This window comes from Peromyscus californicus, unplaced genomic scaffold, assembly GCF_007827085.1.
Source record: "Peromyscus californicus insignis strain IS unplaced genomic scaffold, ASM782708v3 Scaffold_8__1_contigs__length_139910024, whole genome shotgun sequence".
Classification (NCBI taxonomy): domain Eukaryota; kingdom Metazoa; phylum Chordata; class Mammalia; order Rodentia; family Cricetidae; genus Peromyscus; species Peromyscus californicus.
In genome coordinates, this window is record NW_026294606.1 from 31,641,267 (window position 1) to 31,655,916 (window position 14,650).

At 42.7% G+C, this 14,650-nt stretch overlaps 1 protein-coding gene across 1 annotated transcript in view; it reads left to right on the forward strand.

Moving 5' to 3' along the window:
- The first annotated feature begins 996 nt into the window (after nt 1-996).
- Nucleotides 997-14,650, forward strand: part of Gmds (GDP-mannose 4,6-dehydratase) — a 580,335-nt gene continuing 566,681 nt past the window's right edge. The window contains exon 1 of the mRNA XM_052727412.1: nt 997-1,224. Within this exon, the coding sequence (XP_052583372.1) occupies nt 1,123-1,224 (102 nt within the window). The 5' untranslated portion in view covers nt 997-1,122. The remainder of the gene's footprint in view (nt 1,225-14,650) is intronic.

The following is a 14,650-nucleotide window of genomic DNA, read 5'->3' on the forward strand; positions in this document are numbered from 1 at the left end:
TGTATAAAGATGGAATGTTCCTGAGGAGTTTGGGCACCCTGGTCTTGGGACTCCAGGTTTGCATCATACCCTTCACATCCTGCACGTTCTGTTGAGCACTGTCCTGGTAGCTCAGTTTGAAACTGGAAAGACGATTTGAGGATATTTATTGGAGAGACAAGCAAGGCATTGGGGGTGAGTGTGTTTCTTTCCCTCACTGTCCTATGTCTGAGTCCTTTGCCAGACCTTTCTGTCAAAGTTTATCTACCAAATTGAAGCAAATTCAACAGACACAGCAGGAACCCCACCTCATGAAGTTTGTCACGTACAGGTTTACTGACCTGTGCATTTTTGTCAATTGTTTCCTTATGCAGGTCGGGTGGGGCCAGAAACTTTTCTGCTAAGAACTGCCAGCCCTCAAAGTAAATACTGTTCCTTGAGTGGAGTTATTGGAAACCTCCAAACTAGCCCCAAACTTTAGCAAAGTGCCAGAAGACTCAGATACCCAGGTTAAGGTTATGGTCAGTCATTCCCCATATCTATAACTCCACTTAGGCGCCTTGAAACGCTAGTGCCCTCAAGGTATGTAAAACTGACTTCTCACAGAGACACTGCAGCAGGGTTCCAGAAATTATTTAATGAAGTCGATGACCCCAGGCTTGTGATGCCTTGGATCAGAGCTTTTTCCTACCGAAAAGGTCAGCTTGTCATTCCTCCTGGAATCATCGGACGATATCAGGATTCCTGGAGACCAAGGCCCAGGCAGGCAGCACCCTCTTACCCGGTCACAGTCCGGCATCCTTCCTCTTCCAGGAGCCGGACGCCCTCAGGCCCCGCCTCCTAGAAGGGCGTGGCTGAGCGCGGAGACCCCGGTGGGGGCGGGGCCGCAGGGGGCGCCGCTGACGCGTCGCTGCTGGGACGAGTGACGCGGCGCCAGCCAGGCCGCAGCCCGGCTCCCGCCGCCCGCCCCGGCTGGGCCGGCCCGCCCCTCGCTCCACGCCCGGCCTCCCGCGCGCCCTGTCAGACTGTGGCGGCCGCTGCAGCTCGGGGAGGCGACTGGCGCGCGCACCCACGTCTCTGCCGGCCCGCCGCCCGTCCCACTCCGCCTTCCTCTCAGCTGCAAGCTCACCCGCCCGCGGCGACATGGCTCACGCGCCCGCTAGCTGCCCGAGCTTCAGGGGCTCCGGCGACGGCGAGATGGGCAAGCCCAGGAAGGTGGCGCTCATCACGGGCATCACCGGCCAGGTGAGTGCGGGGCGGGGACGAGCGGCCTCTGGCCGCGGGGCACGTGGGCCGCCTCCCCGCGCAGGGCCGCCGAGCCACGGGGAACTGCCCTGGGCGCATCCCGGAAGGTGTGCGCGGCCGCGGGGAGAGACGCCTTCGGCTGGGGCGGCGTGTCTTGCTTTGCTAGCTCTGGGGGGGGGGGGTGTGTGTGTGAGCTTGTGCTGCGCACAGGAGCACTCTGTCTCACCTGTGACTGTAACTGTGGCGTTTCTTCGACCGAGCCCAAGAGTGGGCTTGGAAGGCATTTCGTACTTTGCAGATCCTGGTGCCAGGAAGGAAAAGGGCCAGTGATCTGTCAATATGGGTGTGGAGTCACTTTGCACAACCTCACTCACCTGCTCACCTGCTGTGTTTGGGGCACCAGCGGCTGCTGTGTTTGGGGCACCCCTTACCAGAGTTCCAAGTGGAAAAGAGATAATAGGAGTTACAGATTATTTTTATTCTTAACGTTTACACACTTTCCCCTCCCCCTTACAAACTCGTGAGAGTCAGGTTTCACACATTTTGGGGCGTAGCCTGACAGACTGGTCCCAAAGTTTCTAATTCCAGAGACCAGCGTTTCTAACTCCAAAAACATGAACTCCATGGGTGAGTTAATTAGGCTGTGCCGTCTTGAATGTTGGGACCCCATGTGGACTGCTGAACTTGACTGATTTAATAGTCATCTCCTAGAAGTGTTGCAACAGGTAGGGCCAACCACTGCCTTATCAAACGGTGCAGTCTGGGAATCAGTGGTATTGAAGTAATGTCTTCCGATGGCAGTCAAAGTAATACTAAAACGAAGATGATGATCGTAGCCAATATGCACCACACCTGCATACTTACGATATCATAGTCCCGTTTTACATACTGACTCAGTATTAGTTTCCACAACAAAGTCCCTTATTTCCATTTTTAGATGTAGAATTTGAGGCCTAGGAGTTTGAATTTTCTGAGGCCCAACAGGTAAGAAGTGTCTTATTGGAGCTGCACCTGGTCTCAAAGGTCTCTAGTATTATAAAGAGCAGATACACAGTCCCCCAACATTAGACTGTTTCAATACTGGATACTGGTTATTTTTTTCAGTTATTATTGAATCTTGTTTAAAGTACTTACAATGAATAAATGTTTAGAAGCTAGTAAGATAGAAGGGTAGGAAAAGGATTAAAGGTTGATGAAGAAAACCTCGAGCTCTGAACTCTCCCCCGAGATGTTCTCTGTCTTTTTTAATGCTAGAGATCTCTTGCACATGATTATTTTTCCAAGTTCTCAGACTGATTCTTAAGCTCAGATGTTTACTACATTCAGGAGACTTTTATTTAGTATTGTCCAGAAATTCATTAAGATGCTGTGTGCCACATTAGTATAGCTTGTATCAATTTAAGTGGCCAGCATCTTGAATCGGTGCAGCTTAGAAGTGGAATCTTATTAAATAGTTGAAAACTGTTGTTTGGTACATTCTTCATGGAGAGGAAGGCTTAGAACTAACCCCTCCCCACTCTCCACTTCCCTACCCCAAGCAAGAGTTCTCCTGAAGCACTGTGCTCAACATATCACTTCCTGACCAGAAGTTTTTGGTTTCTCACTTCATTTCAAACTCCAGACACCTGCTTTGCTCTCAGGTTTGAAAATCAGATCCTTCTGAGCTCTGCTCTGCTGCCCATCACTTCCCTGCCACATGTCTCTGTAGTTTTTCCTTGCTTGCTTGGTGTTGCCCAAGCTTCCCGGTGTACCTGCAACACTGTACCAAATGCTGTGGCTACCACAGCTGTTTGCTGATGAACTGAATGCTCTTCTGTTCCTTTGACTGATTTTCTAGGATAGTGACTCTCACCTTGAGTTCTGAGGACCCTTGAAGGACTGTGACATTAATCCAAGGACCCATGCCTTTTGTACATTTTCTTTATAATATTGGCTGGGAACTTACTGAGCTACTCACTCTTGTAGGCATTCTGTATCTCCTTACCCAGGAGACAGGAGTAACTTGTATTTAGCTGGCTGGCTGGCACTGAGTGGCCAGGAAGGCTTGGAAGTAGTGTTTTTAATGCCCTCTCCCCTGGTTTCTCCTGCAGGCTTTTCTACCGAATCAAGTAAGATTGTGTCCTTTTGCTCATATACTTGAGAGTGTAGACAGGCAAGGTATCTTGTTGGCTCTATATTTGTAGTCTTACTCCCCAGCTTCTTATTTTGACTCTCCCCTCCTCTCTATTCTTGACTCGGTAAAACTTGTGTCTCCTTTTCCAAAGTGCGCACCTTATTGTATCACCTTCAGAGAAAGCCAGACTCTGGCTTTGCACTGCTCTTCAGGCTCTCTGCCAGCCATTCCCAAAGCTTGCCCCCATTGTCTAACAGTGTTTGCTCATGGAAATGAACTTGCTGTTCTTGGAGTATTATTGCCGAGTACTTACCTCATTGGAGTCATTATTTGAAGGTGAATGGGTAAGTCCTGTTCTTTTTGTCTTGACTAGATCCTTCAGTGTTCTCACACTAATCCTGCCAAATAGAGCCGCACAAGGAACTTTCCTGTTGGTTCTATAGATAATTTACATGTTTGTACAGCTTCAAGACAGAAATCTCATTTTCACCCTATTACCTCCCACATGGCTTCTAGTGGGCCTCGAAAAATGTTGACTTACTTTCCCCATTAACAGAAACCATCCTTAAATGTGTATCTGCAGTATGAAGGTTTGTTTTGAGGCTGCTGGTGGTATGAAGATCTGTAGAATATGTTCTATGCCTACTAAGATCTCTGAGGTGCTGAAGACAATGCTCATGAGAAGACAGCACCCATAAAACAGTATTCCGTAAGATTGTAAGGGAATTTACAATATGGATGAGTACTCCCTTTGACACAAGCTAGAGTTGTTTGGGGGAGGAACCTCAGCTGAGACAATACCTCCATCAGATTGTTTATAGGCAAGTTTGTAAGGCATTCTCTTGAGTAGTGATTGATGTGGGCAGGCCCAACCCACAGTGGTAGTGGTGCTACCCCTGGGTCAGGTGGTCCTGAGTTGTATAAGAGAGCAGGCTTAGCAAGAAAGAAGGGTAAGCATTCCTCCGTGGCTTCTGCTTCAGTTTCTGCCTCTAGGTTCCTGCCCTGACATCCCTCAGTGTTGGGGTATGACCTGAGAATTGTAAGATGAAATAAACCCTCTCCTCTTCAAGTTGCTCCTGGTCATGATGTTTACCACAGCAATAGATTCCCTAAGACATCCCTCCAACCCTTCAGGAGAAGGAATTGAATACTAAAAACAGAGGAGACTAGGTAAGCAGCAGATACAGGTGTGAAGAAAGGGGAGTTGGGGGCCAATGGGTATGTTTCAAAAATTACACTACTTCTAAAATTATACCACTCTAAAAAAGATTTTTTTCTTCCTTCTTTCCTTTCCTTCTTTCTTTTTTCTTTTTTGGTATAGTGAGTTAAAACTAAGGCCTTATTCAGTAGCACACATTTTACTACTAACACCCTGCCCCAGCACTTCCAAAAAATATTTTAAGGTGATTTCAATCAAAATACATCACTGACCAAAAAAAAAAAAAAAAAAAAAAAAAAAAATGCCGGGCGGTGGTGGCGCACGCCTTTAATCCCAGCACTCGGGAGGCAGAGCCAGGCGGATCTCTGTGAGTTCGAGGCCAGCCTGGTCTCCAAAGCGAGTTCCAGGAAAGGCGCAAAGCTACACAGAGAAACCCTGTCTCGAAAAACCAAAAAAAAAAAAAAACATCACTGGACCCATCAGACAAAAGGATGAACTGAGGTTGCAGCTTGGTGCTAATTGTACATGGTTAGTATGCATCAATCCCTGGCTTTACTTTTGTGCATGGAAAACAAGCAAACACCCTCAAAATCAAATAAAAAGACCAGGAACCTTCAGGAGAATGAGGGAAATAATATGCCAAATCCAGGGTTGAGGACAGTGGCCCTCAGTGGAGTAGAATTTATCTTTGAGCTTCTTGAAAGTCACTTTAGAACTGACAGGCAAGTGACCTGATGATATCATGTTCTTAGTTTTTTTCCTCTTCAAAGTCTGTCACTCCCAGGCTGACCCCAAACTCTTACATCTATTCTGATCAGTTAAGTTGGAGGTGGAGGGAGGGAGAGAAGGAGAGAGAGAGAGAGAGAGAGAGAGAGAGAGAGAGAGAGAGAGAGAGAGAGAGAGAGAGAGACAGAGAGAGAGAGAGACAGAGAGAGAGAGAGACAGAGAGAGAGAGACAGAGAGAGAGAGACAGAGAGACAGAGACAGAGAGACAGAGACAGAGAGACAGAGAGAGAAACAGAGAGAGAGACAGAGAGAGACAGAGAGAGACTGACTGAAACCAACTGGGAATAACATAGAATTTTAAAGCCTCAAAGCCTGCCCCCAGAGATACACCTCCTCCACCAATGAGGTCACACCTCCTAATCCTTCCCAAATAGTTCTGCCAACTGTGGACCAAGTATTCAAACATATAAGCCTATGTGGACCATTCTCATTCACTGTCTGTCTTTAACAGTAGACTACCTAGTTATGGTCAAGAGCTGGTAACTTGTCTGTATAATGATGCCAGGAAATATAGATGAGTGTTGCATTGCTAGAGTAGGCTGTTCGATGTAAAGTTAGGTTATTCAAGCCATGTAAATTTGTCTCAAATGTATTGGATGGCCTTGATTTTTATTTTCAGTAGTTTCCTAAGTTGAGTATAGGCATGAAATTATTAGGGTATAAAGGAGAATTTGATAGCACACACCTGATGAACAAGTTCACATTTAGGGAAAAATGACTATAAACTTAAAGGACTTATACACATTTAAGGGCAAAATGACATGTCCAGTTTTGCATGTATGCTAACCTCAGAATTAGTTCTCCCCCCCTCAGCCAGAGCTGGGGATGTAACTCATTTGGGAGAGTATTTGCTTAGTATGCAGGGAACTCTGGGTTAAATTTCTAGATGGCTCATGCCGTAATCTTTTCACTTGAGAGATGGTGGTAGGAGGACCATAAGCTCAAGGTCATTCTCCTCTACATAGTGAGTTCAAGGCTGGCCTGAGCCATCGGAGACCCTGCCTATAAACAAAAAAACATTACTTGGTTTACATTTTTGGACTTTAGATCTAGAGTTAAATTATTACAGTCACAGAAGAGGGAAGGAGACAGAGAATGTGATATTCATAGGTCACATTGCAAGTTGTGTTAGCACTGGGATTTGAACCTTAGACTCCTGCATGCTAGGGTGTTGGTTTTCTGTTGTCTTAAGCCTCTGACTAACATTGTTCCCCATTAATACTGAGAAAGAGATAGTGCTGTGAACCACAGAAATTGGAGTGAAGAGTTGTATTAGCAAAATGTATATTACAATATTTTATAAATTTTTATAATGAAGATATGAATAAGTAGTGTAATCTATTTCAGTATTCAAGGAAAAACTACGTATCATTTAAAATCTTATTTTAACTTACTCTATATTTGATCTCAGAACTCCACAGTTGAAAATAAGGTCAAGTTTTATGAGTTAGTATGTTTTACTAGTTTCTGACTTGATTTCACTGATTATAAAAGGCACTGTCTTGGTTACTATTCTTTTGCTGTGAAGAGAAACCATGACCAAGGAAACTCTATAAAGGAAAGCATTTAATTGGTGACTTGCTTATAGTTATCATCATGGCAGGGAGCATGATAGAAAGCATGGCAGTAGGCAGGTGTGGTGCTGGAGAAGTAGCTAAAACCTACATCCTGATCTATAGGGAGAGAGGGAGAGAGGAGGAGAGGGGGAGAGATTGATCCTGATGTAGACTTTTAAAGCCTCAAAGCCCGTCCCCAGTGACATACTTCCTCCAGCAAGGCCACACCTACTTTAATAAGGCTATACCTCCTAATCCTTCTCAAATAGTGCCACTCCCCAGTAACTAAGCATTCAAATATATGAATGAGCCTATGTGGGCCATTCTTATTCAGACCATGACAGTCACTATTTTACCTGTCCTTCTGATCCTGAGTGGCTTTCTTTCTGTTATAAAGTCCACAATATGCCTATCTAATGTACTCCTATATTTGTGTGCATGTGTTAGTACTGTGGGAGGGGTACTGGGGATAGAACATTCTCACTAAGCTATGGTTCTGGCTCCTGCCTATTCTTTGAAACAGACTCTAAATCTTCTTATTAGACAAAAACTATCACTAGGTGTGTAGGCAAACCAGAATTATTTGGCTATGATTCCTTGGCAGAAATCGTATATGAAGAGTGAGGCATACAGTTTACCTGTCAGTATTATGGATGCTTGATAGGTAATTATTTGGGCAAGGGTTCAGGAGAATAGTCATAGACATTAGTAGAATGATTATGGAGGATGAACACTTTATATAGATTGTCTTACATGACCACAGATGGTTACCTAGTTTTAGAAACTATGTTTGCTTGTCTCAAGAAATTTCTTTAAAGGACAGGGTTTCACTCTACAATACAGGCAGACTTATACTTTACTATGTAGCCTAGACTGGCCTTAAATTCATAGTAGTCTTTCTGCTTTGGCTTCCTGAGTGCACATGTTTGGTTTAAAATAAGTCTGTAAATCTGGAAGTGCTCTTTATGCTTGTTGGGTAACGTTACCATAATCAGCTAGTACAGAAAGCTGCAGTAAAGGTAGGCCAGGAAAATGGAATACTTTGACTTCTGAAAGGCATGATAAAACTCTGCCATTTTTCTTGGTTTCCCTTTGAGGGCTCTAAAGGTAAAGAGATAAAAATGGTGTCTTAGTTAGTGTTTCTATTGCTGTGAAGAGACACCATGACCATGGCAACTTTTATAAAGGAAAAACATTTAATTGGAGTGGCTTATGTTTTCAGTCCATTATCACTATGGTGTGACATGGTGGTGTGCAGGTAAGTAGACATAGTAATGGAAAAGGAGCTGAGAGTCCTACATCTTTACCTGCAGGCAACAGGAAGTGGTCTGAGACACTGGGCATATCTTGAGCATAGGAGACTGTTGCTAGAGTTTTCCTGGCTGGCCCACAGTCAGGACAAATCTCTCTCACCCGCCAGTCCCGCAGCCGCTCAGACCCAACCGAGTAAACACACAGAGACTTATATTGCTTACAAACTGTATGGCCGTGGCTCAGGCTTCTAGCTATCTAGTTCTTACATCTTAAATTAACCCATTTCTATAAATCTATACCTTGCCACATGGCTCATGGCTTACCAGTATCTTACATGTTGGTACACATGGTGGTGGTTGGCAGCGTCTCCTGCTTTCCTGTTCCCAGAATTCTCCTCTCTCCTTGTCCTGCCTATACTTCCTGTCTGGCTACTGGCCAATCAGCATTTTATTTATACAGAGCAATATCTACAGCAGGAGACCTCAAAGCCCACTCCACAGTGACACACTTCCTCTAACAAGGCCACACCTACTCCAACAAAGCCTCACCTGCTAAAGAACTTATTGGGGCCAATTACATTCAAACTGCCACAAATGGTAATGGTGAGGAGCCTTTCCTCACCTATAAACTTCTTATTGCTGAAGTTCAAGAGCAGTAGCCAATAATGAAATTCATTATTATTATTTTTTGGGGTGAGAGAGTTATAACCAGAAGTGGGGTTGGCAGTAGGCAATTCATGTGATTCTCAAAGGTAGTTAATGCCTGGGCTGCCCCTCAGAAGTACATTGTTGAAGGGAATTTACACCTGGAGAGTGCCGTGAGTTCTGAGAGCATGTGTTCAGGTCAGCATCCAGTGTGGTGGAGGGATGAAGATACTTGATTGTATGGCCATTACAAGTTGTTCCTAGCCGCTTCCACTTGCATAATGATGGGAGTGTTGCAGTTCCCATGCTAGGCACTTGTTTTTAAGCTTTACATTTGGCCTCTTCATGTTTTCTTTTTCTTTCTCTTAAATAAGCACCAATTTACAGTCCCTTCCATGATTAATTTATCATTTCTTATAGAAGGGATTACATTCTAGTGCAGATATCCTATGCTTGGTTATTAGTAGTTAGTAGTAATGATTAATCCATTCAACACATGTTTGAGTGCTAACTATGTGTCCTGTACTGGGCTTATAATAACAATAAAATTGCCATTTATGAAATTGATGTAATTAGTAGTGATGATAATAAATATTATAATAATGAACATGTGTTGAGCATTTACTTTATGCCAGGCACTGTTCAAAGTGCTTTACATTTTGATCAAAATACATTACTTGTTAAAGCAACAGGACACTTATTAACCTTAAGGGGCACAGAGGTTAAGATTACTGCCCAAATGTCACTGAGTCAGTTTGCAAAGTCAGATTTCAAGTAGAAATTTCAATACTTCTATTTTCTACTAGGTTTAGAATTAGTATGAATAAATAAATTCTAAGTATAGATAACTAAATTGTAACATTGTATATCAAATTTAAGTATTTTCAAATCTCCTTTTGAGATTGGGGTTATGTAGTTCAGGCTGGCATCAAACTCACTATGTAGCCAAGGATGACCTTGAATTCCTCATCCTCCTGCCTCTGGTTCCACTTCTCTTTCCCAGTGCTGGAATTTCAGGCATGCAGTGCATACCTGGTCTATGGTTTATGTAGTGTTAGAGATCAAACCAAGCATACTGTGCATTGTAGGCAAGCACTATTGTGGACTAAGCTATATTTCCAACCTCCAAGAGTCTTTATCACATATGGATTGGCAGATTATAGTACTAAATAAACCTGATCATTTATTGGATTATATGTCTCCATTTAATTTTATTTGTGGATCATTTATTATATAGATATTTGGGTTATGTGAGTTAATTCTTTGGAGTGAACATGTTGATATAAACTCTGAAGACTGAGATTGTTGTAGAGTGGAATAGAATGAGTTAGGTTTCAAGGCCAATTTGAACTTGAATTGCCATGTTACTACTACTAGGCTACATGGCTTTGGGTAAGTTGGCTACATACTAGGAGTCTTTGCTTTACTGTGAGAATGGGCCTGTCTTCCTAGAGATAACAAGAACTGTTTTCTTGCATTTTAGAAAAGGAAACTGAATGGACAGGTATTGACAGTAAGTCTTACTTTTCATGAGGAATGCATAACCAGAAGGGAAAGTTTTGTGGTATTTGAATCAAACACAAGATTATAGAGTTCTGCTAGGCCAGCTGACTTGTGTTCACTGTGTCTTGTGGACTGAATGTGCAAAGCAGATCTTGTCTTATCTTCTTATAAGAGGATTCCCAGTAGTAAGTCCCACTCTAAAGCTCCTTGCTGGGATTGACAGTCCGATGAAAGGTTTGTCATAATTGGAGATGAAAGGGATGTCTTGAGCATTGCCTTGCTTTTATCAAAGACTGCTATGTGTCTTTGCATTACATGTAATGAAGTGCTGTGTATGGAGAGTCAGAGACTGGGTTTTAACTCCAGTTAATTGTGTGGCCTTACAGTTTCCTCAGTTAATTTCTTAGCCTGTAATGTGAAAAGTTACCATGTGATTCTAGTCTGTTCCTAGTATAAAGTGCTCTGACTTTATCATTGTATACAGACTGCAGTTCTGTGTAAAATTAAGAAAATAGATATATATATATATATATTTTTTGGTTTTTCAAGACAGGGTTTCTCTGTGTAGCTTTGTGCCTTTCCTGGAACTCACTTGGTAGCCCAGGCTGGCCTCGAACTCACAGAGATCCGCCTGGCTCTGCCTCCCGAGTGCTGGGATTAAAGGCGTGCGCCACCACCGCCCGGCCGAAAATAGATATTTTTATATTTATGAGTGCAGTCATTTAATATCAGTTTCAAAGATAAGGCCAACAGGAGAATTGAACTATTTATTGCATTTATACTTAAGTGTGTAAACTAAGAAGAAGTCACATAAGTATTGTGTTTGGCCAGAATTTGTTAGTGAGGCTCAAGTAAAATTTCTGAACTATTCATCTTTGTAGAATGTACCAAATCAACAAAGTGTATGTGTTTTGGGTGTGTGTGTGTGTGTGAAGGAGGGTTTTCAAAATTCCCGTTATCTCTTTTTCTATGAACTATTAAAAATATATAAACATTTGTTTGAATCTCAGGTTCATGTTGTTGAGAGTTTTAGTTTAGCAAATATTTATGGAGATGCACTGTGTGTAGAGCTAGGTGCTGGGGATGTGGCAATGGACAAAATAAGTATAATTTTATTTCCAAGGAGTTGATAGACTAATGGGGTAGCTGTGAGATGAATTTTATTGCTATGCTAGTAAGGAATTAATTACTGTATTACAAGAAGACCTGCCCTTAAAAATCTTGTAAAATACTATTAATGCAACAGGCTAATTGAGCATCTCCACTGAGGTCTCCTACTGAAAGTCTGTTTTCACTTTTCTTCTTTAAAGAAGGCTTTCATTAAGTTGCCCAGGCAAACATTGAGCTTGCTATCTGGGGGTTGAACTCAGGTTGACAGGCTTGGTAACAAGCACCTTTACACACTGAACCATCTTTCCAGCCCAGTATTTATACACTTATTTAACTATGATAAATTAGAATTTTGTAGGTATAGTCAAGTGCCAGTAGAATTTCTCAGTGATCAATACTGATAAATGGAGGTCCCTTTATTGACTTATAATGGACTCTTTTAATATGTAATCATGGTTGGAAGAGACCTATAGGTCAAAGCACAAATATGGAATATGCTTCTGCTTGAGTGGAGTTATTCGAAGGAGAAAAGTAACAGGAACCTTGTTTGTCAAGAGTTGTTGGAATTCTGATATTTTTCCACAATTGCAGACTAACAAGGTAACCTACAGTTCTATGCATGATGACAGAAGACATCAGGGTCAGAGACAAATGACATTATTTCTTACTGCCCTTTAGGTAGTATGAATTCATATCTATGCAGTTATTTTCATAGCATTCTCCTGCTTTGCTTCTAAGACCCATGAGGGTGGCATGGTGTGCTTAGGTGAACAGTGCCTCTTCTTTGGTTATGCACCACAGTTGAGAAAATCTGAGGTTAGGAAACTCCCAATTGTATGATTATTATGATATGGGATCTTGTTATGTTTCCCAGACTGTCTTGAACTAGTAGAAACAAGTGGCCCTATTTATTTTGAGTTACTGGTATGTGTTTCCATATGCAGCTAGAAAACGCTAATCTTTTTCAGGGAGTCTGCTGGTGTGCTGGTTAGTTTTTTTTGTCAACTTGATACAAACTAGGGTCATCTTGGGAGAAGGAACCTCAGTTGAGAAAATGCCTCAGTCAGGTTGGCCAGTAGACAAGTCTGTGGACATTTTCTTGGTTAATGATTGTTGTGGGAGAGTCTAGCCTGGTCAGGGAGTCCTCAGGTATATGAAAAAGTAGGCTGAGCAAGTCATGAAGAACAGGTCAGTAAGCGTCATTCCTCCTTGGTTATACTTCAGTTCTTGCTTCCAGGTTCTTGCCCTGCCTCCCCTTCATGATGGACTGTAAGATAGAAGATGAAATAAACCCTGTCCTTCTTATGTTGCTTTAGGTCATGATGTTTTATCACAGCAACAGAAATCAGACAGCTAGTAAACCTGTCCAGTATTTGCCTGAAGGAAACATTAACTTTATTATTTTGGATAGAACAGAAATCTCTCTGCTCTAGAGACAGACATTGACTCTATCTTAAAGGCTATCAGCTTTATAAGTGTTCTTGAGGAGATGGTACAGAACAAAAGTGACCAGTGCTTTTCCTTATGAAACATGTAGAAAAGGAGATTGCCCTTTGTCCTGCCTAGTTTTATGTCAGTTTGACACAAACTGGAGTCATCTGAAAGGAGGGAACCTCAATTGAGAAAATACCTCTATAGGATCCAGCTGTAAGGCATTTTCTTAATTAGTGATCAATGGGGGGGGGGGGGCGCCCAGCCCATTGTGGGTGGAGTCATCCCTGCACTGGTGGTCCTGAGTTCTGTAAGAAAGCAGACTGAGCAAGCCATGGGGAGCAAGCCAGTAAGCAGCACTCCTCCATGGCCCCTGCATCAGCTCCTGCCTCCAGGTTCCTGCCTTGTTTGAGTTCCTGTGCTGACTTCCTTCAGTGAAGGACTGCAATGTGGAAGTGTAATTCAAATAAACCTGTCCTCCCCAAGTTGCTTTTGGTTATGGTGTTTCATCACTGTAATAGGAACCCAAAGTATGACACCATTGGGGAACTGCCTTTCCTGACTCATTGTGTTACAAGATTCCCAGCTCAACAGTGTAACTCACTCAGCCTTTTATGGGTCTCTGTAGGACACTTGAGCTTCACGTGGGTGCTTTCTTTTTCTTCTCCTTTGAACAACACAATGCTAAGATCTGGACTTAGGTGCTTAGTGTTTTTCCCCTCTTATGTGACTGCACTTGGGGCCTTGCACATGTTAGGAATGCTCTGCTTTTTTGAGGCAGCTCTCAATCCAGATGCTTAGTGTGGATTGGATGCACCTTTTCCTCTATGTAGAAGAGTGGATACTACACTAGGCTTTCCTGTGGTGAAATATTTACTGTTTAATCTGATGCATTAGTCTCTGTGGTTTGATGTGTTGTGTCCCTCAGTATATTGTGTCTCCCATTAAAATTTTCCTGGAGATCAGAGAAAAAAGCCAGCCACTATATAGAAGTCAAGCAATTGTAGCACATGCCTTTAATCCTATCCCTCGGATCTGTCTGGATTTCTGTGAGTTCAAGGCCACACTGGGGAACAGAGCCAGGCATAGTGACACATGCCTTTAATCCCAGCACCAACCATAGAGGTCTGGAGGTCTGTACAGTTAGACAGGAAGTGACAGAGCTGGGCAGGAAGAGGAAGTGATGTACCTGGGCTGAGAGAGCAAATGAGAACAGAACAGAAAGGCGTATAGGTGTGGGCAGACAGGAAGTAGCTTGCTTTGGAAGCTACGGAGTTGGTGAGGTGAGGTTAGCTGTGGCTTTTCCTATTCCTCTGATCTCTCTTAGGCTTTAACCCCAATTTCTGGCTCCGAGTCTTTTTTATTAATAAGACCATTTAACAGTTCGTCTACAAAATCTTCTTATATAAGAACCTTTGTCATTACTTTCCTTGAATGGTATCCTAGTTGGGTGTGTCAGCTAAAGCTTAGATATAACCTCATATTCGACCCCAGGAGAAAGGAAAGCATGCTATAAAATGTTTTAAATGTATTCACTAAATAATTCCTCTTGCTACTTAAAAAAGTTTTATTTATTATTTTAATTTATTATTTTATTTATTATTATGTGTATGATTGTTTTGCCTGTATGCATGTCTGGGTATCACATGCATGCCTAATACTTACAGTGGCCAGAAGAGTTAGTGGACTTACAATAGTTGATAGCCACCATGTGGATGCTGGGTATCAATCCTGGGTCCTCTGTAAGATCAAGAAGTTCTCTGAACCACTGAGTCACCTCTCCACCCCTCTTGCTGTTTTTTTTTTTAAGAAGCATATCTAATTTAAACTCTTACTTTAATTTTTCATGTCACTGATAATATTTTTTGAG